The sequence below is a fragment of the Oncorhynchus mykiss genome, chromosome 19 (assembly GCF_013265735.2).
Source record: "Oncorhynchus mykiss isolate Arlee chromosome 19, USDA_OmykA_1.1, whole genome shotgun sequence".
Classification (NCBI taxonomy): domain Eukaryota; kingdom Metazoa; phylum Chordata; class Actinopteri; order Salmoniformes; family Salmonidae; genus Oncorhynchus; species Oncorhynchus mykiss.
The window spans coordinates 16,165,542-16,192,492 of record NC_048583.1 but is presented as its reverse complement, the minus strand read 5'-3'; the positions used below and the strand labels follow the sequence as shown (position 1 = coordinate 16,192,492).

Sequence of the window (26,951 nt, the reverse complement as noted above, 5' to 3'; positions counted from 1 at the left end):
CCGCCCCGAAATGTGGAGGCTTCGTGGTTTACGAGGAGTAGTTGGAGCACGCCGTGTACTGGATGGGGGAAAGAAGAAAGCCTGTCGGTATTATTGATGTTTGACGAAGAGTATCTCCCTTCACATGTGAAGATGGGATATGTTATGTCTGCGGTGAGAGCTTCTGTATCCAAGCCGCTGTTTTGCCGGAATTGCAAAAACTATGGACATGTATCAAGTGTGTGCTGAAGGAATGTTGAAGAATCTGAGGGTGGATGATGTTATAATTGTGATGGCAACCACATTCCCAATTCCCCGGTTAGGGTAAAGGAGTATGAAGTGGCAAGGGTCAGGGCTATACAGCAGGTCATCTACACAGTGACACGTGAAGTAGTTGAATGAGAGAGTGGAGCTGAAGACTGATATGCTGATTGTGAAGGTGAATTTTAGGGTGTTTATCTCATATATGATTAATTGTACTGCATAAACAAACAGAGTCAAAGAAACTGGAGCTGAAATGTTTCGGAGTTTCCAGGACTTCACTGCCGATACATTGCAAAACGTACTGTCCTAAGATGCTCTTCCTTCTCAGGTCCCAGATCCCGAATTAAGGAGTATTTTGAGTTTTGTTCTTGTTTATTTGATTTAGTTAATTACTTGGGCTGATATACATCCAAAACAGTAGGTGGCAGCATGGACCTATAGCATTTGTTTTTGGACCACCATAAAATCAAAGAAGACAGTAGGTGGCTGCAATACACCAATAGGTGTAGTCGGCCATAAAACTTTAAAGAAGAAGAGCGGAAGTGAACAGTGACCAGAAACAAGCGTTTATATTGATGTTATTTAGACGTTTATTAACACCCTGGAACTAAAACGGTGACACTTTTAACTGCACAGAATCGCATAATTACCCCAGGCAGTTCTTAATTCGCGTTGATCACGGGGCTTTGTATAGATGCTAGCTGGCTGTTGGTTAGCTAAAAATGGCTAACGTTAACTGTATGGTTTTTCACACTCAAATAGCCTCCATCATGGAGGTGCTAGCGAATGCAGCCGTGGCAGAGATCTGTAAAGTCGTAGACGACGACTATGCAGTGTTTCGTTTGGAAATAACTCAAAGCAAGAAAGAAAACAGAGGATTGCGGAGGAAACTACAGCTACTGGAACTGAAGGTGGCACGGGAGCGCGCAGAGAGAATAATGCGAGAGCGCGTCCTCGCCAGTCGTCCCAGTAGTGTCAAGATCCTCGACCGATACAAAGGAATGACAAGAGGTACATTTAGCAGAAGGCGGAGCCTGCGGTGGCTGTCGCCGTTCATATATAGCCTAGCCCAACCGGCCTTTTACATTGTTTGTCATCTTACGTCCGACTTTAATGTATTCAGTTAGCAATAAACTTGCCCCCTATGGACCGGCTGGTACATAAAACATCCTCCATTCAGGCTGCAAAGGCTTCAGTTTCTTCCTTAACTTGATTTAATGGCTCGTCAGTGGGGAAAACACGGACAAAATGTGCGTGCTGGTCATATAAAAAATCCACCATCATTTTCGGACAACTTTTGGATGTTGCACACAAAGTGAGTCTGTCTACTCCTGGCAACATCAGGAAGTAGCGTTAGCCACCCTAGAATGGTAGTGATATATATACACTGCTCAAAAAAATAAAGGGAACACTAAAATAACACATCCTAGATCTGAATGAATGAAATATTCTTATTAAATACTTTTTTCTTTACATAGCTGAATGTGCTGACAACAAAATTACACAAAAATGATCAATGGAAATCAAATTTATCAACCCACGGAGGTCTGGATTTGGAGTCACACTCAAAATGAAAGTGGAAAACCACACTACAGGCTGATCCAACTTTGATGTAATGTCCTTAAAACAAGTCAAAATGAGGCTCAGTAGTGTGTGTGGCCTCCATGTGCCTGTATGACCTCCCTACAACGCCTGGGCATGCTCCTGATGAGGTGGCGGATGGTCTCCTGAGGGATCTCCTCCCAGACCTGGACTAAAGCATCCGCCAACTCCTGGACAGTCTGTGGTGCAACATGGCGGTGGTGGATGGAGCGAGACATGATGTCCCAGATGTGCTCAATTGGATTCAGGTCAGGGGAACGGGCGGGCCAGTCCATAGCATCAATGCCTTCCTCTTGCAGGAACTGCTGACACACTCCAGCCACATGAGGTCTAGCATTGTCTTGCATTAGGAGGAACCCATGGCCAACCGCACCAGCATATGGTCTCACAAGTGGTCTGAGGATCTCATCTCGGTACCTAATGGCAGTCAGGCTACCTCTGGCTGTGCGGCCCCCCAAAGAAATGCCACCCCACACCATGACTGACCCACCGCCAAACCGGTCATGCTGGAGGATGTTGCAGGCAGCAGAACGTTCTCCACGGCGTCTCCAGACTGTCACGTCTGTCACGTGCTCAGTGTGAACCTGCTTTCATCTGTGAAGAGCACAGGGCGCCAGTGGCGAATTTGTCAATCTTGGTGTTCTCTGGCAAATGAAAAACGTCCTGCACGGTGTTGGGCTGTAAGCACAACCCCCACCTGTGGACGTCGGACCCTCATACCACCCTCATGGAGTCTGTTTCTGACCGTTTGAGCAGACACATGCACATTTGTGGCCTGCTGGAGGTCATTTTGCAGGGCTCTGGCAGTGCTCCTCCTGCTCCTCCTTGCACAAAGGCGGAGGTAGCGGTCCTGCTGCTGGGTTGTTGCCCTCCTACGGCCTCCTCCACGTCTCCTGATGTACTGTCCTGTCTCCTGGTAGCGCCTCCATGCTCTGGACACTATGCTGACAGACACAGCAAACCTTCTTGCCACAGCTCGCATTGATGTGCCATCCTGGATGAGCTGCACTACCTGAGCCACTTGTGTGGGTTGTAGACTCCGTCTCATGCTACCACTAGAGTGAAAGCATCGCCAGCATTCAAAAGTGACCAAAACATCAGCCAGGAAGCATAGGAACTGAGAAGTGGTCTGTGGTCCCCACCTGCAGAACCACTCCTTTATTGGGGGTGTCTTGCTAATTGCCTATAATTTCCACCTGTTGTCTATTCCATTTGCACAACAGCATGTGAAGTTTATTGTCAATCAGTGTTGCTTCCTAAGTGGACAGTTTGATTTCACAGAAGTGTGATTGACTTGGAGTTACATTGTGTTGTTTAAGTGTAACCTTCATTTTTTAAAGCAGTGTGTGTGTGTGTGTATATATATATATATATATATATATATATATATATATATATATATATATATATATATGTGTATATATATGTATATATATGTATATATATATATATATATATGTGTATATATATGTATATATATGTATATATATACATATATATATGTATATATTTATTTATTTATTTATTATTCAGACAGTTCTGCCTCCCTAGGCGAGACAAATCTTCCCCCCTTCCCCTACCACAATAGGTTTGGCCTTGTTAGTAGGGTAAATAATCAGTTCAATGTCAATAACAGCGTAATATTTTCAATCTGATTACATTGATAAAATCACCAATGCTCTGTACGTTCTGCAGCCCTAGGTGAGACAAAAATAATTACGTCTTAGACATCCGTATGAATCTAAGCATGGCACTTTCAAAAATTACTTTTCCACCCAGACAGAGGTTCTATTGATGCAGAAAACTGTAAGCTTCAACTGCTGGCTACTCGTCTATGGTATAACCCAACAACAGAAGTGCTTCCCTAAAAGCTGCCTAAGTTTAAACAAACATATTCTCTTTTCAGAAAGAGAAAAGCTCAATTAATAAGGACAGAATAGCAAAGTCACATTTTTAAATCTCCTCGAATATTATAGGCTGCAGTTTAGCTTCAGATTGTCATAGAGTGGAATCAATATATCCAAATATGCGTCGGTCAACTCTTTCGCTGGCATTTTTGAGCTTGTTTCTACCATAAGGCATCAGAGTTGAGCATTGTTATTGAACGCTTGATATAATCTGGATTCGTTTTGTATTTATTTCAAAATATAAAGCAAACAATAGATAGCCTTTGTTAACGAAAAGGGCAAATGGGATATGTGATAACCTCACTCAATTCGAGCCCTGGTTTAAGTCAAACACACCAAGCCCTTCCCAGACAGAGGTATTTAATCAGTGCATGCGACAGTATTGGAGTATTTGGCTGTACCGACATCTATGGATAGGATAATTGTGTCTGTCGAACAGGTAGGCGTACCACTTATTTTTTGGGAGATGAAGAAATAGGCTCCAATTATATGTCATTCTATGTTTATGCCCATAACATTTGTTTGGAGGTCCCTCACCAGGCAGAAGATAATTTGACTTTAAACCCTGCATCGGAGAGTTGCAATGTTGCAATCTACTACCTATAGTAGGAAACTGAGTTTCTTATTAATTGTATTTATCCGTTATTTTACCAGGTAAGTTGGCTGAGAACACATTCTCAATTGCAGCAACGACCTGGGGAATAGTTACAGGGGAGAGGAGGGGGGATGAATGAGCCAATTGTAAACTGGGGATTATTAGGTGACCGTGATGGTTTGATGGCCAGATTGGGAATTTAGCCAGGTCACCGGGGTTAACACCCTTACTCTTACGATAAGTGCCATGGGATCTTTTTTTTATTTTTTTTTTATTTTACCTTTATTTAACCAGGCAAGTCAGTTAAGAACAAATTCTTATTTTCAATGACGGCCTGGGAACAGTGGGTTAACTGCCTGTTCAGGGGCAGAACGACAGATTTGTACCTTGTCAGCTCGGGGGTTTGAACTCACAACCTTCCAGTTACTAGTCCAATGCTCTAACCACTAGGCTACCCTTAATGACCGCAGAGAGTCAGGACACCTGTTTATCGTCCCAGCCGAAAGACGGTACCCTTCACAGGGCAGTGTCCCCAATCACTGCTGTTGGGCACTGGGATATTTTTTTTAGACCAGAGGAAATAGTGCCTCCTACTGGCCCTCCAACATTACTTCCAGCAGCATCTGGTCTTCCATCCAGGGACTGACCAGGACCAACCCTGCTTAGCTTCAGAAGCAAGCCAGCAGTGGTATGCAGGGTGATATGCTGCTGGCAAATAGTAATCCATCTGTTATAACACATGGCACCACACCATAATTGTTACAATTACAATAAAAAAAGTGTAACATATTTAAAATATATTTTAATATTCCTGTAGAACTGTAAAACAGTAAGAGCATTTGAGCTTTGGAAACAAGTGCTTTCATAAATGCATGACGGGCCTTGTTTCGCTGGAGCAGTGTAAAATAAGCTTTGTCAATGACCAAATCGAATTTTATTGTTCAACCTCAGTTTCGGCATTTATTTATTTAGTCTCCGCTTAGAGTGGCCTCTTTCCTCTGCTGTGGTTCTTCATTGCAGTCCGCTATGTTTTCTCTCGGTAGCTGTCCATGGGCCTCAAATCATCTGAGTTTGCCTGGACACCAGCCTCCAGCTCCTTCCACCTCTAGAAACTATCTAGGTGGTCATGGGAGTTATCATGCGAGCTGAGGAGGTGTCACCGATTCTTCCAGTCCCTGATTCCATCCCTGACCAGCTCAGATTTGCACTCGTGTGAATAAAGTTTGCAGCAAAAACAGAAGGCTGCATCATTCTGCTTGGAATAGACAAGCCATGGTCTCTTCCACTCTCTCCCTGTTCGCCATCCTCCTATTGTAGTGGGCCACCGAAAACTTTCGTTGCCCATAATTTCTTGGGAAATTCCCTTCCTCCTCCTGATGTGGCCCAGCCTGCACTAACATATCCCGTAAAGATCCATTCATATATGTTGGCCACTCACTGGGATCTTTTCTATTTATTTTGTCTGGCAGTCGGATTTATCAGCAGCACCACCACTCTCATCCGGGACGGGTAGCGACGAATCTGAATCCGGGTCGAAGATAGTAGGGTCTCCGCCGGCATTGTTTGGAGGTGTGGCTGGGCCTGGTGCGACCACTTGTTCTTGTCCAGCCAGAGAGCTGTCATCATTGGTGGAAGTGCATGTCTCGGACTTCGCTGCAAGAATCAGCAAACAGGGGCTCGTCGTTCTCGGCGAATGAATGGCCTGTCCTCATAGGCTTGTCATTCTTCACACCGGCTGATGGACATTGCTGCACGTTTATCAATTTAACCAGCTAATTTCTGTGGTTTAGAGATTATGCCTCTCATCTCATTTTTTTATTTGTTTTTAAATATTCGCTTCCTGATAGTTTTTGTATCTTAGACATGGTGCAAATTGTTTCAAATCTCTATAGATTACTTTTAGCTAAAATTATATTCACTACTAGTAGCTAGCTAACGTTAACAGGCTAGGTTAGGCTACTGCCTTAATCACTAATCGTCTTCGTCACACACAAACATAAAATAAAATAAAATACCGATGCCTTGCAGCCTGAATAGAGGCTGCTTTATGTACGAGTCGGTCCACCGGAGACAGGAGTGTATTACAGGCTGGCATTGCTGAACGATTAGCGCTATGCATCATGTGGGTTGAACGCTATACAATTAATAAAATACCCACGACGGTAGTTGACTGCTTTTACTGGTTATCACTTATTAACCATTTATTCACATTACCTGAATAACATGTTTTACTTGATGACTTATTTCATTCCAAGTCATCATCTAACCTCTATAGAGCTGCTGTCTATGCTGTATGACAAAATCAATTTGAGTAGTTCTTCAAAGTAAATAAGTCATACTTTGACTGCTGAATACCAACTGTCAATCACTTAGATCATGTATTTTCAGGATAGCGAAGCAACTGCTTTCTAGCCCTCTCGATTGCGCGTTCTCGCTTCTCTCAAAAGGTTATTCGTGGTCAACACGCAACATGTGAAATGTTTTCTTTATTTCTGGCATTCTATGAGAACTCCCTGTGTTCTGCAACCAAATTACACCCTGCGCCCTCGTGCGGCAATGTTTGCAAACACAGACAAGGGTCTATACCGTTGAGCAGACAGTAGCTAACCTACCAATCTCTTTTCCCCCAATCACTTTCTCAGGTGAAGGACATCTACCTGGAGGCCACAAGAGCTTTGTGAAGCCAGTGGGACACAATACATGGAGAGATGACCAACCAATCACTGTTGATGAGGGGAGTGGAACCTCAACCCAGCAAGTTATCATAGAGGTTAGTGTAATAGTGCTGCATTAAAAATGTGTTACTTTGTAAATCAAATGTGGCCCATTTATTTCAGAAAGGGTACCCTCAGCTATTCACTTGTTTACATGTACATCCTTATTTATCTGCCATAGGGGAGCTTGTGATACTTCCCTACGACATTGTTAAACGATTCAACTCATTTACCGGTAATAACCTCCACTCTTCTTGTGTCAGTCTGCAGATACAGAGGCTGTAGCTCCTGGGGTCAAACTGGAGAGGTCTAAAGGAGAGGAGTACCCACGGCACAGTGATGACATTGAGACTGGACTGGCTGGAGTGCCCCCTGTAGCCACGAAGGACCCCACAACCGCCTCAGCGCGGCCCAGAACCCAACACAGCATCACGGAGGTCAGTGGACTCCTGAACACCGTCCTCAAGACAGAGACAGATACCAACACTTTAACTGTAACACGCAGGCTGTTACACACAGGATCTGACCACAGATCAGACCCAGAGAGGCTGGGGCCACTGGGCTGTCCTCCTGCTTCTAGCTCAGAGTGTTTACCGATATTTCGCCAGAGGACAGTTCATTCCTGTAGGGATGGTGACGCGTTAGACACCGGAGGTGATGATCTGTCTTGTTCTTATGCTACAGAGATGGACCCTGGCAACATATCCTTGGGTTTAGAAACACAGACTGATCAGTCTAGAGAGGATTGGAACCAGTACAGTAGTAGTTTATACTCTGAAGGGTCCCTAGATAAGAAAGGGGAGTGTATAGTGGTAGATGAGGTGACTGTGAAAGTGGAGGGCGACGCTCCTCCCACATGGAATGCAGATAGTCACCTAGGAGACGGACACTCACAGGGCAGAGATTTCTTAGATTATAGGAAAAGCTTAGAGACAAATCCAAATGTCGTTACTCACTCCCCTTTACACGCGCTCAGGGATAGCGACCCAGTGTCCACGTCGATGGGGCCTTCCAATTCACACAGCCGCGTCCTTTTCGATCAGGTATTGAACTCAAACGACAGGGTTAGAGCCCAGGCTCAGGGAGGGGGAGCCACATCAGGCAATAGTAAAGAGAAACAGTTCCTCTGCATGTTCTGTAACAAAGGCTTCAGCTGCCTCCAGAAGGTGGAGATCCACCAGAGGATCCACACAGGGGAGAAACCATTTAGTTGTACCCAGTGTCATATGCGCTTCACCCAGGCTGGCCACCTGAAGAGACACCAGATGGTCCACACAGGAGAAAAACCCTACAGCTGTACCCAGTGTCACATGCGTTTCGCCCAGGCTGGTGACCTGAAGAGGCACCAGAGGGGCCACACAGGGGAGAAACCCTACAGCTGCCCCCTGTGTGAGAAGAGCTTCTCGGAGAGGACCTACCTCAGGATACACCAGCAGAAAAAACATTCCACTCAATAGAAACATAGAAAATTACCATTTTACCTGATAGCTTCTGACTTGAGATCAAACCCTTCACTAAAGACAATGATGCATTTTTATTTTTGTCAGTAGAAAAGACCCACAGATGCATTTGGAATAAGGAGATTCACAGATTTCAGTGTTGAATATTCCTGGATAGAATAATGCATCCAGACATTGTGTGATATATAAAGACATATATAAGTCTAAACAGTCTGTTACATGTTGTGTTTGTACTATGTAGGCCAGGGCTGGGCAATTGGCAGACATTTCTCCACCTAATGTGGAGAATTGTGTAGAATTGCAGTAGACTTGCTTTAAAACTGCAACATTATTTCTACGCCCAATGGCAAAATGTGTAGAATTGCAGGAATTTGAAACAAAAGTTCCTCTCTGCTGTCAAGAGGGGGGCCTCTAAAATGTTTTGCTCGCGGGGGGGGGGGGGGGGGGGGGGGGGGGGGGGGTCACAGACCTGTGAACCACTGCGGGCCCTCATGATGAGGTCAGATTTTTTCATGTGTTCCAACAAATCTCACAAGTATCAGACACAGCATGCTCCCAGCTACTATCTAGTCAACGCTGCATTGACATTATCCCCACCCCTGGTTAGTCACTATTGGCTTAAAAAAGCCAAACTTAACACAATATCTGCCAATTCATTTTCAGCAATATTGCCCATCTGTCTGTATGGTGCAGGCATTTGTCTCACTCTGTGTAGCCAGTTGATGTGATAACTGTCTTTTGAGTTTCCCCAAAACCTTCTCAATTAAATGTTGTGTTTGTATCTATTATTTGCATACTTTGCCATGAAATGAGCAGCAGCATTACAGAACCATCGCTAGACGGCACATTCCTCACTCGCTAGACACACAATTAAAGGGGAATTTGTTTTTTTGTTTTCTTCCAGACCGACCAAAAAAAGTGTTCTGATGTGATTTAAGCATTTGATTTCGTTGTTTCTCTATGAGCAATTGTAGTTTTAAGAGTGAAAAAACAGGAAAAATATAACATTACATAATTTGGGGGGGGAATCTCAGATTTTATAGGGCCCCCTTGGTTGTTTGTTAACCATGAATTTACCAGTACATTTAGAGAGAACACAAATTTCTCTCATACACTAAGGACCCAGGGAAGAGTTGCAGGGCAGAGAAGAACGTGCCAATTTGAAAGCTAGAAAAAAAAAATTGTAGCTTGGAACATGTTTCATTTTTTTAAAGTAGCTCTTATGCTAGAAAAGGTTGGAAACCGCTGCTGTATGATGTTCTCAAATGCATGTTTCATAACTTCCATTCAAGTACTTTCCCCCCCCCCCCCACGACACTTTTAATGAGAAAATTAAGTTCATGAAGATATTTTTTTTTACTGCCAGTTCTTTTCAGCCAATTTGTATCTTTAATATACAGTTGAAGTCGGACATTTACATACACCTTAGCCAAATACATTTCAACTCAGTGTTTCACAATTCCTGACATTTAATCCAAGTAACAATTCCCTGTCTTAGGTCAGTTATGATCACCACTTTATTTTAAGAATGTGAAATGTCAGAATAACAGTAGAGAATTATTTATTTCAGCTTTAATTTCTTTCATCACATTCCTGGTGGGTCAGAAGTTTACATACACTCAATTAGTATTTGGTAGCATTGCCTTTAAATTGTTTAACTTCGGTCAAATGTTTCGGGTAGCCTTCCACAAGCTTCCCACTATAAGTTGGGTGAATTGTGGCCCATTCCTCCTGACAGACCTGGTGTAACTGAGTCAGGTTTGTAGGCCTCCTTGCTCGCAAAAGCTTTTTCAGTTCTGCCCGCAAATTTTCTATAGGATTGAGGTCAGGGCTTTGTGATGGCCACTCCAATACCTTGACTTTGTTGTTCTTAAGCCATTTTGCCACAACTTTGAAGGTACACTTGGGGTCATTGTCCATTTGGAAGACCCATTTGCGACCGAGCTTTAATTTCCTGACTGATGTCTTGATGTTGCTTCAGTATATCAACATCATATTCCATCTTCATGATGCCATCTATTTTGTTTAGTGCACCAGGCCCTCCTGCAGCAAAGCACCCCCATAACATGATGCGGGCACCCCCGTGCTTCACAGTTGGGATGGTGTTCTTCGGCTTGCAAGCCTCCTCTTTTTTCTTCCAAACATAACGATGGTCATTATGGCCAAACAGTTCTATTTTTGTTTCATCAGACCAGAGGACATTTCTCCAAAAAGTACAATCTTTGTCCCCATGTGAAGTTGCAAACCATAGTCTGGCTTTTTGATGGCGGTTTTGGAGCAGTGGCTTCTTCCTTGCTGAGCGGCCTTTCAGGTTATGTGGATATAGATACTTTTGTACCCGTTTCCCCCAGCATCTTCACAAGGTCCGTTGCTGTTGTTTTGGGATTGATTTGCACTTTTCGCACCAAAGTACGTTCATCTCTAGGAGACAGAACACGTCTCCTTCCTGAGAGGTATGACGGCTGCGTGGTCCCATGTTGTTTATACTTGTGTACTATTGTTTGTACCGATGAACGTGGTACCTTCAGGGGTTTGGAAACTGCTCCCAAGGATGAACCAGACTTGTGGAGGTCTACAATTATTTTTCTGAGGTCTTGGATGATTTCTTTTGATTTTCCCATGATGTCAAGCAAAGAGGCACTGAGTTTAAAGGTAGGCCTTGAAATATATCCACAGGTACACCTCCAATTGACTCAAATTATGTCAATTAGCCTATCAGAGGCTTCTAAAGCCATGACATCATTTTCTGGAATTTTCCAAGCTGTTTAAAGGCACAGCAACTTAGTGTATGTAAACTTCTGACCCATTGGAATTGTGATACAGTGAATTAAGTGAAATAATCTTTCTGTAAACAATTGTTGGAATAATTACTTGTGTCATGCACAAAGTAGATGTCCTAACTGACTTGCCAAAACTAGAGTTTGTTAACAAGACATTTGTGGAGTGGTTGAACAACGAGTTTTAATGACACCAACTTAAGTGTACGTAAACATCCGACTTCAACTGTATGTGTGGTTTTCATATGGAGTATTTAAAACTTGTTTCTGTTTAATAAACACAAAATGGGACTTTTCATTCTAAGACTTTCATTGAGATTCTCTTTAATAAACATCACATATGATCTCAATCTATTCTGCATAAACCCGACAGCACTTTATAACCATCATACACTTACTAAGTATACCTACACACTAACAAACACCTACTCTGTCTGTGTAATCTGTAATCTGTATCATTCTGTCTCTTCCAGGAGGAGGGTCCAGAGGTGCTGCTGGTGAAGGAGGAGGGGTGTGAGGAGAGTCTGGGGAACCCTGAGGGGACCATGGTCATGGAGGACAACCAGACTACACCTCCTCCTGAACCCACAGAGGAACCAGCTGAGCAGCACAGGACCACACACAGTCTCACTGAGGTGAGCCCACTGTAAACTACTGTCTGAATGGTATTAGGTCAGGGCCTGTATCCACAAAGCTTCTCAGATCAGTTTAGCCTTTTAGATCATAATAAATAACAGCACTCTTACTCAGACTATTTGTAGATATGGGTCCAGGTCTTGATAAATTTAGTCGTAAGTGTGGGACCATGTCTTTTGAATTACTAAACCATTAAAGAGGGTCAATAAATCAAATCAACTAGCAGTTTGCCTAGTACTAGTACTAACATATCTTACAGTCAGTAGACATGGAGGATGGGAATCTTGATCTGCTGCTGGTCAAAGAGGAGACAATTGAGGAAGAACCAGAGAGCATTGACCTGCTGAGTGGACTAAAGATGGGGGAGCAAGGTAAGGGACAAATACATATAGCCTACATACAGTAATATATCATCAATGGGAATAGTGATGCGCCTGGCAATTGTTTTTCTCTTCATTCATAAAATGAAATCAGTAGAACACACATTGCAATGTACAAACATGACCAAGTTATTGACAACAACAAAAAAGCCATGTTTGTAAAGTCTGTTTTCTAACCTCTTCCTGCAGGTGGTTGGTTGGATGCTAACAGAGGAGACTGGGCAGCCAGCTTGGATTCCCAGACCCCAACAGGTGCAACCAAGGGCCCAAGGGACATCACCACTGAGCAGGTCAGGACCAGAGGCGACATAGTGGAAGTCAGTGGATGGGACAGCGTCCTCAACTCTGGGCTGGGGAACAACATTGTTAACCACAACCAGAAACAGACAACCGAACACAAAACAACAACCGAACGTAGTCTCCATGACAACAGACTAGCTGAGACCAGGGCGAGGTGTAGATTTGGTCTGCGGGCACGAGGAGGTGTCTGTCTAAGAACAGATTCGGCTACCGATGCTCCGTCCTGCTCCTATAGTTGTGATTCAGAGAGACTGATGGCGCCTCAGGTTAACCCGCTAACTGGTGCTGCCTTCAGCCTGCCTTCTATAGGATCCATCAACTGGAACATGGACCCTGTGACAACACAGACAGTCCCTGGCCTTAATCCTCCTCACACTCTCCTAATGTTAAACCAGACCTCAGACAATGCCAGTGCCTCAACACTAAATGGCTACACAAGCCCATTGACAAATGACAGTAGTAGTAACGCTATCAGTAGATCCGGTGGCAAAGAGAAGCGATTCCAGTGTTCGTTCTGTGGGAAAGCCTTCAGTTTCCCCAAACAGGTGGAGATCCACCAGAGGATGCACACAGGGGAGAAGCCATTCGGCTGCAACCTGTGCCAAGCCAGTTTCTCAGACTCGTCCAACCTGAAGAGGCACCAGAGGGTCCACACAGGGGAGAAACCATTCGGCTGCCACCTGTGCCGAGCTAGTTTCTCCCACTCCTCCAGCCTGAAGAGGCACCAGAGAGTCCACACAGGGTAGAAATCCTTCAGCTGCCCCAATGTGAGAAGAGGTTCTCCCACCAGCTGAACATGCACCTGGAGGTCCACAAGGGGAAGAGGTTCTCAGCGAGGAGGTACCTCAGAATACGCATAGTGATATGTTGTACATTTACATTTTAGTAATTTAGCACAATAGTTAGTTTGAAGGTAAAGTGTTTTATACACGGATCTTTACAGGAAACCTACTGATCGTAACAGTTTGTTGAGGGCTGACAGTTGTCACCCACTTCTCTTGAAAAATAGTTTTACCTACAGCCAATTCGGTCGAATCAAAAGAATTTGCAAAAAACAATCAGATTTCGACAGAAATATGGCTGAGACGCAAAGAAAATTCAAGGAGAGGGTGTACAAAAATGATCAGATTAATATTGCCATTGAGAAAATCCAAAACAAAACGAGACATGACCTTTTTCAAGGTCAGTTTCGCAAAAAGACGCCTTCTTGCGTTCTAACTACCCGCTATTCAAAGTGCACTGAACAAATTAAGGGAATCGTTCAATCATTGGCACATTCTAAAATCCGATAATAATCTCGGTAATGTGTTTTCGGACCTTCCCTTGGTCGTATTCTCGCGGGGCAGAAATCTCAGAGATCAATTGGTACACTGATTTACCACCCCAAGATATTCCCGAACGATGTCTATTTGTGCCCGTACTGGATGGAAATTACAAGTGTAATGGTTGTGCTCAATGCAATGGCATGTTGATCCTTCAAACACCCAAAAACAGGGAAATAGATCCCAATCAAAGTTGTTATTATGTGCTCCACTAAGGCAGTTATTTATCTGATAACTTGTCCTTGTGGTAAAAAATGATGTGGGTAAAACAAAGCGCAAATTAAAAGTACGTATCTCAGAGCATCGTAGCACCATTAGGTGCAAAAACTCGACTTACCCAGTTGCGGCCCACTTTTTGGAAGCAAACCACTCGATTTCGTCTCTGCGTTATATTGGCATCGAACATGTCACCCTCCCTAGGAGAGGGGGTGATCTTGATAATTTATTGTTAAAACGAGAGGGTGCCTAGATCTTTAATTTAAAGACCCTTGCTCCCTTCGGTCTCAACGCAGACTTTGATCTGAAGCCATTCTTGTGATTATTGTAACTTTTGCCATTGTAATCATTTGTAAGCTTGTGTCGTCTAAAATGAATCTATGATCGTATGCTATCCATTTGTTTTTTGTATGCTGATCTTTGTCTGCCATTTTAATATGTGAGAATTAACCAGTGATATTAGGCCACACTTGGCCATGATTACAGACACCGGTGTGTCTTTTGACACTCTATAAACGAGTCATCCCGCAGTGTTTGTGATTACACCCTGATGAAGACAGCTTGGCTGTTGAAACGTTGGATATTAAATGTTTTGCATCTGAGCTCCTAGAGTGTGCGGTTCTCCTTTATTTTCAGGTTTTCTACTCCATTAGCCAGCACCTCGCCTATATAGGTGTGTGTTTCTTTTTCTTCTTGAAGGTAAAGTGTTAGTAAAGTTATTCAACAGTCGTTGCCAAAAGTTTTGAGAATGACACAAATATTAATTTTTACAAAGTCTTCTGCCTCAGTTTGTATGATGGCAATTTGCATATGCTTCAGAATGTTATGAAGTGATCGGATGAATTGCAATTAATTGCAAAGTCCTTCTTTGCCATTCAAATGAACTGAATCACAAAAAAACATTTCCACTGCATTTCAGCCCTGCCACAAAAGGACCAGCTAACATCATGTCAGTGATTCTCTCGTTAACACAGGTGTGAGTGTTGATGAGGACACGGCTGGAAATCACTCTGTCATGCTGATTGAGTTTGAATAACAGACTGGAAGCTTCAAAAGGAGGGTGGTGCTTGGAATCATTGTTCTTCCTCTGTCAACTTTTGGAGGATGGCCTGGTGTCAAGAAGGGCAGCAAAAAAGCCACTTCTCTCCAGGAAAAACATCAGGAACAGACAGATATTCTGCAAAAGGTACAGGGATTGGACTGCTGAGGACTGGGGTAAAGTCATTTTCTCTGATGAATCCCCTTTCCGATTGTTTGGGGCATCCGGAAAAAAGCTTGTCCGGAAAAGACAAGGTAAGTGCTACCATCAGTCCCGTGTCATGCCAACAGTAAAGCATCCTGAGACCATTCATGTGCGGGGTTGCTTCTCAGCCAAGGGAGTGGGCTCACTCACAATTTTGCCTAAGAACACAGCCATGAATAAAGAATGGTACCAACACATCCTCCGAGAGCAACTTCTCCCAACCATCCAGGAACAGTTTGGTGACGAACAATGCCTTTTCCAGCATGATGGAGCACCTTGCCATAAGGCAAAAGTTATAACTAAGTGGCTCAGGGAACAAAACATCATATTTTGGGTCCATGGCCAGGAAACTCCCCAGACCTCAATCCCATTGAGAACTTGCGGTCAATCCTCAAGAGGCTGGTGGACCAACAAAACCCCACAAATTCTGACAAACTCCAAGCATTGATTATGCAAGAATGGGCTGCCATCAGTCAGGATGTGGCCCAGAAGTTAATTGACAGCATGCCAGGGCAGATTGCAGAGGTCTGGAAAAGAAGGGTCAACACTGCAAATATTGACTCTTTGCATCAACTTCATGTAGTGGCAAAAAAAGCCTTTGACACTTATAAAATGCTTGTAATTATACTTCAATATTCCATAGTAACATCTGACAAAAAATATCTAAAGACACTGAAGCAGCAAACTTTGTGACAATTAATATTTGTGTCATTCTCTCAACTTTTGGCCACGATTGTATCGTTTTGTGCAATAAAAGTACTAAACTTGAAGTTGTGAGTGTATGACGATATTGTTGAAATTAAATACAAAAGTAACTCTGTGCTGACTGACGTAATTATTTCTGGAGCTCTGAAGCAGCTGGTCACAAACCTTGGCCCCGCATCAAGGGCCTCATTTGTAATTGTTGGGTACATTTCATACTATCTGTGTGTCGCATGTCTGAAAAGAGAGCGCACATACAAAAAATATTTATAAACATATGCATGTTTCCCATTATAAATCAGACCTGTCTTGAAACTGAGTGCACGTGAACAAGCATTAAAACTAAAACGCCCATCATTGACCTTTTATGGTGTATACTTTAAGTATTGGAATTAGGCCAAGGCCATTTATAAAGGAAATAGCAATGGCAACCTTGATCAAATGTCTCTGGAGGTGTTGGCAAAATATTTTAAACATTTACAGTGACATTTGCTGTATTTAAAGTTTCTGAAAGAGAAAAACTTGCAAATTGTTGTGGACCTGTAAACAGATATTTTGAATTAAATATAATTTTGCATTTACTTCTTCCTGAACCTAAATATGCTGCACTACCCGCAAATAATTCTAAAACCTTGTCTAATATCTTACTTAGAAGCAAAATATCAGCTTTCTGTTCATCTTTTAAATTCCACTGTACATAATAAACCATGCGTAAAATACTTATAATAGCCTCTCTAATAGGCCCAATTTCACACTAAGGAGAGGCCCTTCAAGTGTAAGCTGTGTTACAAGAGCTTCTCCTTCCTGACTAGCCTGATCAGACACAGGAGTGTCCACAACGTGGAGAAATCGTAGCAGTGTAGCTTGAGATGTACACAATCTGGGGAACCATTCTTTAGCTGACATATTATAGTTATGTGAAGTGTCGTTGAAAGGAGTGATAATTGGAATGGCGAAAAGTGTTGAGGAGGGTCAACTGAAGTTGAAGATTCCCGGGGTCTGTGGCACCCACCGTTTGGTGCGATGCAGACCCGGCAGAGAGCGTGGTGAAACAGAAGACACTGGCAGCCCATTCTTGCATAATCAATGCTTGGAGATTCCCGGGGTCTGTGGCGCCCACCGTTTGGTGTGATGCAGACCCGGCGGAGAGCGTGGTGAAACAGAAGACACTGTCTGTACTACTGAGTTTTGATGTATAGTCTTGACCAGATAAAGACAATGTATCAGTTATCCCGTGAGAGCTTTTGTACCGAACCCATTGCAGTGTTTTAGGTGTCAAGCTTAAGGTCATGTGGCAGCATTGTAAAGGAAAGAGATTCCTAGATTCGTTTTTTTGGTGTTCATGCCCATGTTTGTCAACTGTAACGCTGGAATGGAACTGAAATCACAGAGGTTAGATGTGGTGGCAGCTGCAGAGAAGTACTTGGGTGTACAAGGTTTTACTGCAGAAGAGTTACAAGGTGTTTTCAACAATAGTGTCTTGTCTTCCCAGGCTACAGGCCTGGTGTAGGATCAGATAGGGCCAAAGTGGTGGAATAATTGAGTTTTTAATGGGTGTAGGGTTAGTTTGTAGGGCAATTTTTTCACAAAATGTTATGAATTCATACTAAAGTAGGCGGATACATAGCCAATACAGTAGGCATGTACCTACAACTTTTGTTTGTAGACCGCCATTATGCCAAATAGGAAGAGTAAAAATCCCTTCTTCAGCCCCCACCAGGGCATGAATGCTGTCTAGCGTAGTTTGTTTCATTGACATTTGAAAAGTGTTCTGTTTCCATCAAGCCTGTCATGACATTTTTTTTTATCTGACATGTACTTTACTGGCATAAAAATGTTAGATGGAAACCTGGTTAGTCATCAAAAATGAACCATGAAACAAACAAAAAAATGAAAAAAATGAAACGACCAATCTTAAACAAAAAAAATGAAACGACCAATCTTAGAGATGGAGGAAGAAAGATGGCAAAAAACCTATGTATTGTTTGAAACTGTGGGGGAAGAGAGCATGGAGAGTGATAATGAGTGAGTTACAGTGGAGAAAAAGAAAGGAACGAGAAGTAAAGTTGAGGTGGAAAATTGGAAACTCAGACTCATTTTTAGTTGGTGAGGGTTTTGGAACAATGGAACCTGGGAGATCCTTTTGAAATCTCGATAAATGTAATGTTTGCGTTGGGTGAAGTAGCATCAGTGAGGGTCACAAGAAGTGGACTTATTTAGATGTTTTGTGTGTCCGCGGAGCAGAAGCAGCACGATTTGAACCTCAAGAAGATATGAGTGGAATGTTTTGTGTATGTATCTTCAAAGCCACCCCCTTATCTCTGGGGTGGCGCATAAAGTACGTGCAGATGTAATACCTGAGGAAGTAGGAGGAGTGGTTGGTGCACTTTGACTGACCCGTATGGTAGATGGAGCGAAGAAATAAATTTCATCCACACTTTTGTTCTTTGATGAAGAGTCTCTCCCTTATGTAAAGTTGAACTATATGAGATACCCCGTAAAAGCCTAAATGCACAAACCCCGTCAGTGCCATGAATGCAAAAGGGAAGAGTATCGATATGCCAGCGGAGGTTAGATGCTGCAATTGTGGTGGCGAACATGGCCTGAATTCCAGGATTGCCCTGTTAGAGTGAAGGAGACAGGTGGCAAGAGTAAGGTCTGTCCAGTATGTGTCCTACCTGGAGGCGGTGAGAAGAGTTGAAGGAGCAATAGTAGTAGAGCCTACACCAGTGAATGTTCCCCGGCAACCGAGGTATCCAGATATATTGCATGTTAAAAAGGTGGAGTTTGTAGCATTTATTGCAACGGTCGTAAACTGCACAGCACAAATCCTGTCAAACAGTGCTTGACTTGGACAGAAATATGTGCCTAAACTCATTTTGGGTGCCGGTATTGTTTATATTTAGGTGCATGAGCTCCACAATACTTATGAACTAATATTATATAAGAGGTACAGGAGCTCTTGCAGTAGAGAAACTGAGCCACCAGTGCTCAGCTACCGAAAGAATATGGATATACTGACAAGATTACATGTCTCTCCGCCCTAACAATGGGAGTCTTTGTTGTCAAGCTCCCATCTATCCTTTTTGTATTTGTGGATAATTCATTATTGTAATACTTTTTTGAATATTCGATGAGGGTTGTTGACGTCAACCGCCTGTACTATATGGAGAGAGATGCTATGCTATTAGCCTCAACCATGAATATGCAAAGAAATCTCGAGACAACTCTGAAATAAAGTTGCCGGGATGTCACGTGTCCTACTTATATCAGTACACTTAACGTAAGCATTGCAAAAATTATATTTGATCAAATAAACCTAATGTAGCATATACGCCAATTTACATTTTTTGTTGACCAAATTCGACACCCTCATTGACCTCCACACAAAAACTCCTTGCTTGGTGGGAGAAACGAAAAAACGCCACCTGCTGGAGGGAGATAGATTTTCCGCAGAGTTGGGCCTCTCGTCCTCTTTGGCTCCGGTGAGCTCCTGCAAGTCGAGCTCACAGGCCCCTGAGCCTTTGTCGTCTGTGTGACGATGTGACTTGAATTGGAATGTTTGTTTTTTTGGATGATGTCGTTTTTTTCCCCCCCAGTCCTACAATGGATTTATTTTATACTTGTATAGTTTACCACCCGTACAGTAAGAAGCGGTATGCACCTCTAAAAAATGTTTGCGGACAGCCATAACACCATAGAAGAAGAACGAAACGTATGCGAACTGCGCGTCACTGTGAGCGGAAGTGAACAGTGACCAAGAATAATTTCCACGTTATCGTTTTTATTGTTATATAGACGCTTATTAACACACTGGAACTCAAAATATTAATACTTTAACTGCACAATATCACATACTTGTCTCATATATTCTTTAATTCGTGTTGGAGACAGGACTTGGTTGATAGTTATCTAATAGGTAACGCTATCTAGCTGTTAGCTAACAATGGCTAACTGTATGGTTTTTCACACTCAAATAGCCTCCATCATGGAGGTGTTAGCAAATGCAGCAGTGACAGAGATCTGTAAACTCGTAGACGACGACTATGCAGTGCTTCGTCTGGAAATTTCGCAAAGCCAGAAAGAAAACAGGGGATTGCGGAGGAAACAACAACTATTGGAACTGAAGGTGGCACGGGACCGCGCAGATAGGACAATGAGAGAGCGCGTCCTCGCCAGTCGTCCCAGTAGTGTCAAGATCCTCGACCGATACAGAGGCATGGCAAGAGGTACATTTTGCAGAGGCTGCGGGGCTCCCCTGTGCGCATATGTTAAGATGTGTTACCCAGAATTGGGTCTTGGCCAGTTTTTGGATAGTATGCCATACTTCCCCTAATTACTTAGCTATCTTGTAAAAATATTTATTTACCAGGCAGGTCAATTAAGAACAAATTCTAATTTCACAAAGACACTCATTTTCTAACCAGATACTTGATTTACTGACTTTCCTATTTTCATACTCAATTAAAATAATGTGAGGCATGGAAAATAATCAATAAATAATATATCAAGAAGTGATGAGTAGTCTTACCTTCCATCCTTGCCAATTGTAGACAGTGTCAATAGTGGACAATATAGCCTTGCGCATTGACAGTAACTCACTTAACCACCACTTTCCCCCCAATCACTCTCTCAGGTGAAGGACATCTCACTGGAGGCCACAGGAGCTTTGTGAAGCCAGCAGGACACAATACATGGAGAGATGACCAACCAATCACTGTTGATGAGGGGAGTGGAACCTCACCACAGCACGTTATCGTGATAGAGGTTAGTGTCATAACATAACAGTAAAAATGACAGGAGATCAAATGTGGCCCGTTTTATTTTAGAAATGATTCCCTCTGCTATTCATTTGCTTACATGTACATCTTCATTTATCTGCCACAGGGGAGCTTGTGAGACTTCCCTATGACATTGTTATCCAATTCATCTCATGTACCGGTAATAACCTCCTCTCTTCTTGTGTCAGTCTGGAGATGCAGAGGCAGCAGGTCCTGGGGTCAAGCAGGAAGGGACTGAAGGAAAGGACCCAAGACACAACAGAGACATCCAGACTGGAGCAGCGGCTGGAGTGGCGCCCCCTGTAGCCACAGAGGACCTCCCCAACACCCCACCGGCCAGGCCCCGACGCAGCATCACGGAGGTCAGTGGAACGCTGAATACCAACCTCAAGTCAGAGAGACACAGAGACTATGACTGTAACACACAGGCTCTTACACACAGGATATGACAACAGATCAGAACCAGAAAGACTGGGTCTGTTGCCACTGGGCTGCCCCACTGCTAGAGGTCTTCACAGGTCCCAAAAATTAGGCCTGTTCCAAAATGGAACTGGGGCTTTAACACCCTGTCCCAATATGCAAAAATACATGAAAAAAATATGGAGACCTGTTTTAAACGGACCTGAGGACAACTAGACCCGTTACGTATAGACTTGGTCAAATCCAGACCCCTTTTGTTTTAAACTACTTTATTAACGGGAGCTGATAAAGCAGGGGAGGAAGGATGAGAGAGGTGCCACTCAAGCAGGTGGGGGAGGGGCCGTACTGTGAGCGAGTGACAAGTGGAGGAGGGAGGAAGAGGTGAGTAGGCAACCAACCAAGCCGACTCGCGCTATAGTAGACTAATAGCTGCCGTAGCTAGGTTATTTATCATTAAATATGATTATGTAGTATCTATGACTGCATCAAACTGGAAGAAGCTCACTAACTAGCTAGGCTAATTAAGGCGGCAGTGCGTGCTTTCTCATCCTACAGGTACAAATAACAAAAACTCCATTCAGAATATTAAGTAGCAGCCTACCTGTTGGCTCTTGGTCGTTGTAGCCTATCCTTGTCCTTCAACATTTAGTTCCGTTATTTTAATTCCATCTTCCATTGATTAGATATCTCCTAACTTTTGTCACGTAGCGAGGCCCTACGACTGTAGCCTACATCCGCCTTGATGACTTATGATTGGCCAATAACAACCAGCTACATGCTCCACTCTCATGAAAAGCAAGAGCAGCGTCATAAATAATCACATTTTCCTCTCTCTACTGCAGCAGTCGCGTTCAGATCTGTATGGCTCATTCCGGTTAAGTCAGTTAAAATTACATATAACCAAGACCCGTGATATTATTTAGAATTCTGGATCCGAACCTGCTTAGGTCCCGGGTAAAGGTGGATACGTGAAGAGCCAGAGGACAGTTCATGGTGACGCATTAGATACTGGCGTCACCTGCCAAATGCAGGTAGATTTTGGCATTGGTTGGTAAGATGTCTATTTCACTAGCCACGTTGACGGGTGGTCAGGGCTCCACAGTGCGAGCTTTTCACTCGCTTTTGTGAATATTTTTTATTTTTATTTTTTTTTACCTTTATTTAACCAGGCAAGTCAGTTAAGAACAAATTCTTATTTTCAATGACGGCCTGGGAACAGTGGGTTAACTGCCTGTTCAGGGGCAGAACGACAGATTTGTACCTTGTCAGCTCGGGGGTTTGAACTCGCAGCCTTCCGGTTACTAGTCCAACGCTCTAACCACTAGGCTACCCTGCCGCTATAAATAGTCAAGTATAGTAAAATAAATGCTGCAGTAGTTGAAGTATTTCCAACGCTTTGTTTCATAGCTGGTAAATTAATCGCACAAAGTCAAAGAACTACGAATCCTATATAGCCTATTCCAACTCGCGCTGCAACACTGCCTTGCTGGAGGCTGTGCGCACGTGAAGAGCTGAGTGAAATGTACCATTTTTTAGAAGAGCTGTGCACTGACATAAAAGTTGGTTTAATTTACTTGAAACGAAAGTATTGAAGTGAGACTTTGTCCTTGTGTTTCTTGGCTATTTACATTTTGTTCATAAGCTAGGTTGTTTTTCTATGTTTGAGTTTCAACTGCTAGAGAAGAGAAGACAACGCTTCTACTAGTCAGACTCAATCTCAAAGGCGCTACCACGGTAACCTCCCGCCCTCAAAGGGGAAGGTGAAAATGTTTGTCTCATCTGATATTTTTGATTTATGTGACTCAGGTCACATAAAATGTTATTATTCAATGTACCACATTACGTACGTCTTACTAGTAATACATACAACATTTTTAGAAACATTACAAAGCATCTGTTTTTTTTGTTGTGTTTTGTTGGTGTAACTTTACTGTCCCAAAAAATATTTAAGGGTAAATCAATCTGAGTGGCTGGTGGACCAACATGTTTATTCCCTGCTGAAGGTGATGATCTGTCTTGTTCTTACGCTACAGAGATGGACCCTGGCAACATATCCTTGGGTTTAGAGACAGACTGATCTGTCTAGAGAGGTCTGCAACCAGTACAGTAGTAGCGTGTACTCTGAAGGGTGCATAGATAAGGGGAGGTTGTAATCGTAGAGGTGACTGTGAAAGTGGAGGGCGAGGCTCCGCCCAAATGGAATGCAGATAGTCACCTAGGAGACCGACACTCACAGGGCAGAGATTTTAGATTACAGGGGAAGCTTGGAGACAAATCTAAACATCCCGACCCACTCCCCTTTACACTCGTTCAGGAATCGCGACCCAGTTTCCACGTCGATGGCACCTTCCGATTCACACGACCGCGTCCTATTCGATCAGTTATGGAACTCAAAGGGCCAAGGCGTGGGGAAGGGGTGCAACAGTAAAGAGTTGCGGTTCCTCTGCATGTTCTGTAACAAAGGCTTCAGCTGCCTCCAGAAGGTGGAGATCCACCAGAGGGTCCACACAGGAGAGAAATCCTTCAGCTGTACCCAGTGTCACATGCACTTTGTCCAGTTTGGTGGCCTGAAGAGGCACCATAGGGTTCACACGGGAGAAAGCCTTGCTTGCGAAAGTATTCACCCCCCCTTGGCATTTTTCCTATTTTGTTGTCTTACAACCTGGAATTAAATTAGATTTTTTTGGGGGGGGGTTGTATCATTTGATTTACACAACATGCCTACCACTTTGAAGATGCAAAATATATTTTTGTGAAAAAAAGAGACAAAAAAAATGAACTTGATCGTGCATAACTTTTCACCCCCCAAAGTCAAAACTTTGTAGAGCAATCTTTTGCAGCTGCAAGTCTCTTGGTGTATGTCTCTATAAGCTTGTCACATCTAGCCAATGGGACTTTTGCCAATTATTTTGCCACTGGGACTTTTGTTCCTTCAAGTTGGATGGGTCCTGCTGGTGTACAGCAATCTTTAAGTCATACCACAGATTCTCAATTGGATTGAGGCAATTCCAAGACATTTAAATGTTTTCCCTTAAACCACTCAAGTGTTGCTTTAGCAGTATGCTTATGGTCGTTGTCATGCTGGAAGGTGAACCTCCGTCCTAGTCTCAAATCTCTGGAAGACTGAAACAGGTTTCCTTTAAGAATTTCCCTATATTTAGCGCAATCCATCATTCCTTCAGTTCTGACCAGTTTCCCAGTCCCTACCGATGAAAAACATCCCCACAACATGATGCTGCCACCACCATGCTTCACTGTGGGGATTGGATTCTCAGGGTGATGAGGTGTTGGGTTTGTGCCAGACATGATGGCCAAAAAGCAAAAATCTTACTCTCATCTGACCAGAGTACCTTGTTTCATATGTTTTGGGGGTCTCCCAGATGCCTTTCGCAAACACCAAAGTGTTTGCTTATTTTTTTCTTTAAGCAATGGGTTTTTTCTGCTCTGTGGAGTGTACGGCTTAAAGTGGTCCTATGGGCAGATACTCCGATCTCCGCTGTGGAGCTTTGCAGCTCCTTCAGGGTTATATTTGGTCTCTTTGTTGCCTCTCTGATTAATGCCCTCATTGCCTGGTCCGTGAGTTTTGTTGGGCGGGTTTGTTGTAGTTTCATATTCTTTCCATCTTTCTTTTAATAATTGATTTAACGGCGCTCCGTGGGATGTTCAAAGTTTTAGATATTTTTTTTTTTAGCCATCCCTGATCTGTATGTCTCCACAACTTTGTCCCTGACCTGTTTGGAGAGCTCCTAGGTCTTGGTGGTGCCACTTGCTTTGTGGTGTTGCAGACTCTGGGGCCTTTCAGAACAGGTGTGCATATATACTGAGATCATGTGACACTTAGATTGCACACAGGTGGACTTTAATTAACTAATTCTGTAATTGGTAATTGGTTGCACCAGGTCTTATTTAGGGGCTTCATAGCAAAGAAGGTGAATACATATGCACGCACACACCACTTTTCTGTTGTTTAAAAAAAAAAATTGAAACAAGTTATTTTTTTCACTCCACCAATTTGGACTATTTTGTGTATGTCCATTACATGAAATCCAAATAAAAATCAATTGAAATTACAGGTTGTAATGCAACAAAATAGGAAAAATGCCAAGGTGGATGAATACTTTGCAAGGCATTGTTAAACATAGAAAGTAACCATTCTACTCGATAGCTTCTGACGTATTGATTATTAAATCCTGCATTAAAGACAAAATATATTTTTAGCAGAAAAGATCCACAAGGGCAACTGATTTCAATGTTGAATATTCCTGAGTAGAATATTGCATCCAGATATTGTGATTTATATCCTAAAAATTGTTACATATTGTGTTTGTACTGTGTAGGCTATATGATGTTCACAAATGCCTATTTCATTACTTTCATTACTTCCATTCAACTACTTAATTTTTTCCCCAAGACCCTTTAATGAGAAAATGAATGCAGTTCATCAAGTTCATGCATATTTTTAGTTGAGACGTCTATGTGTGGTTTTTAGATGGTGTATTTAAAACTTGTTTGTTTCATAAATACAAAATGGGATTTTTAATTCAGACTTTTATTGAGACTCTCTTTAGTATACATCACATCTGATCTCACCCTATTCTGCATACTCCCGACAGTGCTTTAGAACAAATATACACTTACTACATATACCAACACATACTCACACACTAACAAACACCTACTGTACATGTCAAAATAGTTTAGTCAGGTTTGTCTGACTTTTGACTTATCATAGCTGACTCAAATGTACCCAAAACATCATATTTATGTCCACCATGATGGATTTAACAACAATGAAGTCATTCTGTAACTACAGTACAGGACTCAAATGTAGGGGGAATGGGTAAACACTCCATGTGGAAAGTACCTGTATGTCTGTGTAATCTGTATCACCTGTCTATTCCAGGAGGAGGAGGGTCCAGAGGTGCTGCTGGTGAAGGAGGAGGGGTGTGAGGAGGTTCTGGGGAAACCTGAGGGGACCATGATCACAGAGGACAACCAGACTACACCTCCTCCTGAACCCACAGAGGAACCAGCTGAGCAGCACAGGACCACACACAATCTCACTGAGGTGAGCCCACTGTGAACCTCTGTCTGAATGGTATTAGGTCAGTGCCTGTATCCACAAAGCCTCTCAGAGTAGGAGTGCTGATTTAGGATCAGTTTTTCCTTTTAGATCATGTGAAAAAGACTATGTAGACAGGTGAGGACCTGGTCCTCAATCAGCACTTTTACTCTGAGACTCTTTGTAAATACAGGCCCAGGTCTTGATACATTTTATCTAAAGTGTGGGACCATGCCCTTGAATTATCAAACCCTTAATGAGTGTCAAGTAATCAAATCAACTAACACGTTTACATAGTATCACATCAACTAACATGTTTGCATAGTATTCATAGCAATCCCTCATTGCCCAATCAGATGTTCCATAGCAGGGTGTTTATATCAGATTTCTTGATCCAACATCCTCTCACTCTGTATCTCTTACAGTCAGTAGACATGGAGGATGGGAAGCCTGATCTGCTGCTGGTCAAAGAGGAGACGATAGAAGACGAACCAGAGAGCATTGACCTGCTGAGTGGAATAAAGATGGGGGAACAAGGTAAGGGAGAAATACATATAACCTACATACAGTAATAGATCTTCTGGGAATAGT

General features: G+C 42.9%; 3 protein-coding genes, 1 long non-coding RNA gene and 1 pseudogene across 10 annotated transcripts in view; 2 read left to right on the top strand and 3 right to left on the bottom strand.

Annotated features, from left to right (window-relative positions):
- The window catches only part of LOC110498461 (zinc finger and SCAN domain-containing protein 2), a 771,911-nt gene that overhangs the window by 248,575 nt on the left and 496,385 nt on the right, over positions 1–26,951 (top strand). For 2 of the 6 annotated variants that reach the window (XM_036953702.1, XM_036953701.1), the window contains exon 1: positions 19,567–20,326. The exons of 2 other annotated variants lie outside the window; for them this stretch is intronic. In XM_036953702.1, the coding sequence (XP_036809597.1) occupies positions 20,044–20,326 (283 nt within the window). In that variant the 5' untranslated portion in view covers positions 19,567–20,043. Of the gene's footprint in view, positions 1–19,546; positions 20,327–20,733; positions 20,865–21,066; positions 21,241–26,201; positions 26,367–26,785; positions 26,898–26,951 lie in introns of those variants that run through there. 2 more of the 6 variants (XM_021575178.2, XM_036953712.1) reach the window with 2 other exon arrangements.
- Positions 1–26,951, bottom strand: part of LOC110498465 (zinc finger protein 34) — a 210,005-nt gene that overhangs the window by 51,249 nt on the left and 131,805 nt on the right. The window lies entirely within an intron of this gene.
- LOC110498508 (zinc finger protein with KRAB and SCAN domains 8-like) overlaps positions 1–26,951 on the bottom strand; it is a 116,181-nt gene that overhangs the window by 19,394 nt on the left and 69,836 nt on the right. The window lies entirely within an intron of this gene.
- Positions 727–14,261, top strand: LOC110498490 (annotated as a pseudogene).
- Positions 11,885–26,899, bottom strand: LOC118941350. Its single transcript, XR_005037596.1, has 3 exons — positions 26,784–26,899; positions 22,074–22,076; positions 11,885–11,928 (listed from the first exon to the last, which is right to left on the bottom strand). It is a non-coding gene; the product is annotated as an uncharacterized LOC118941350 (long non-coding RNA).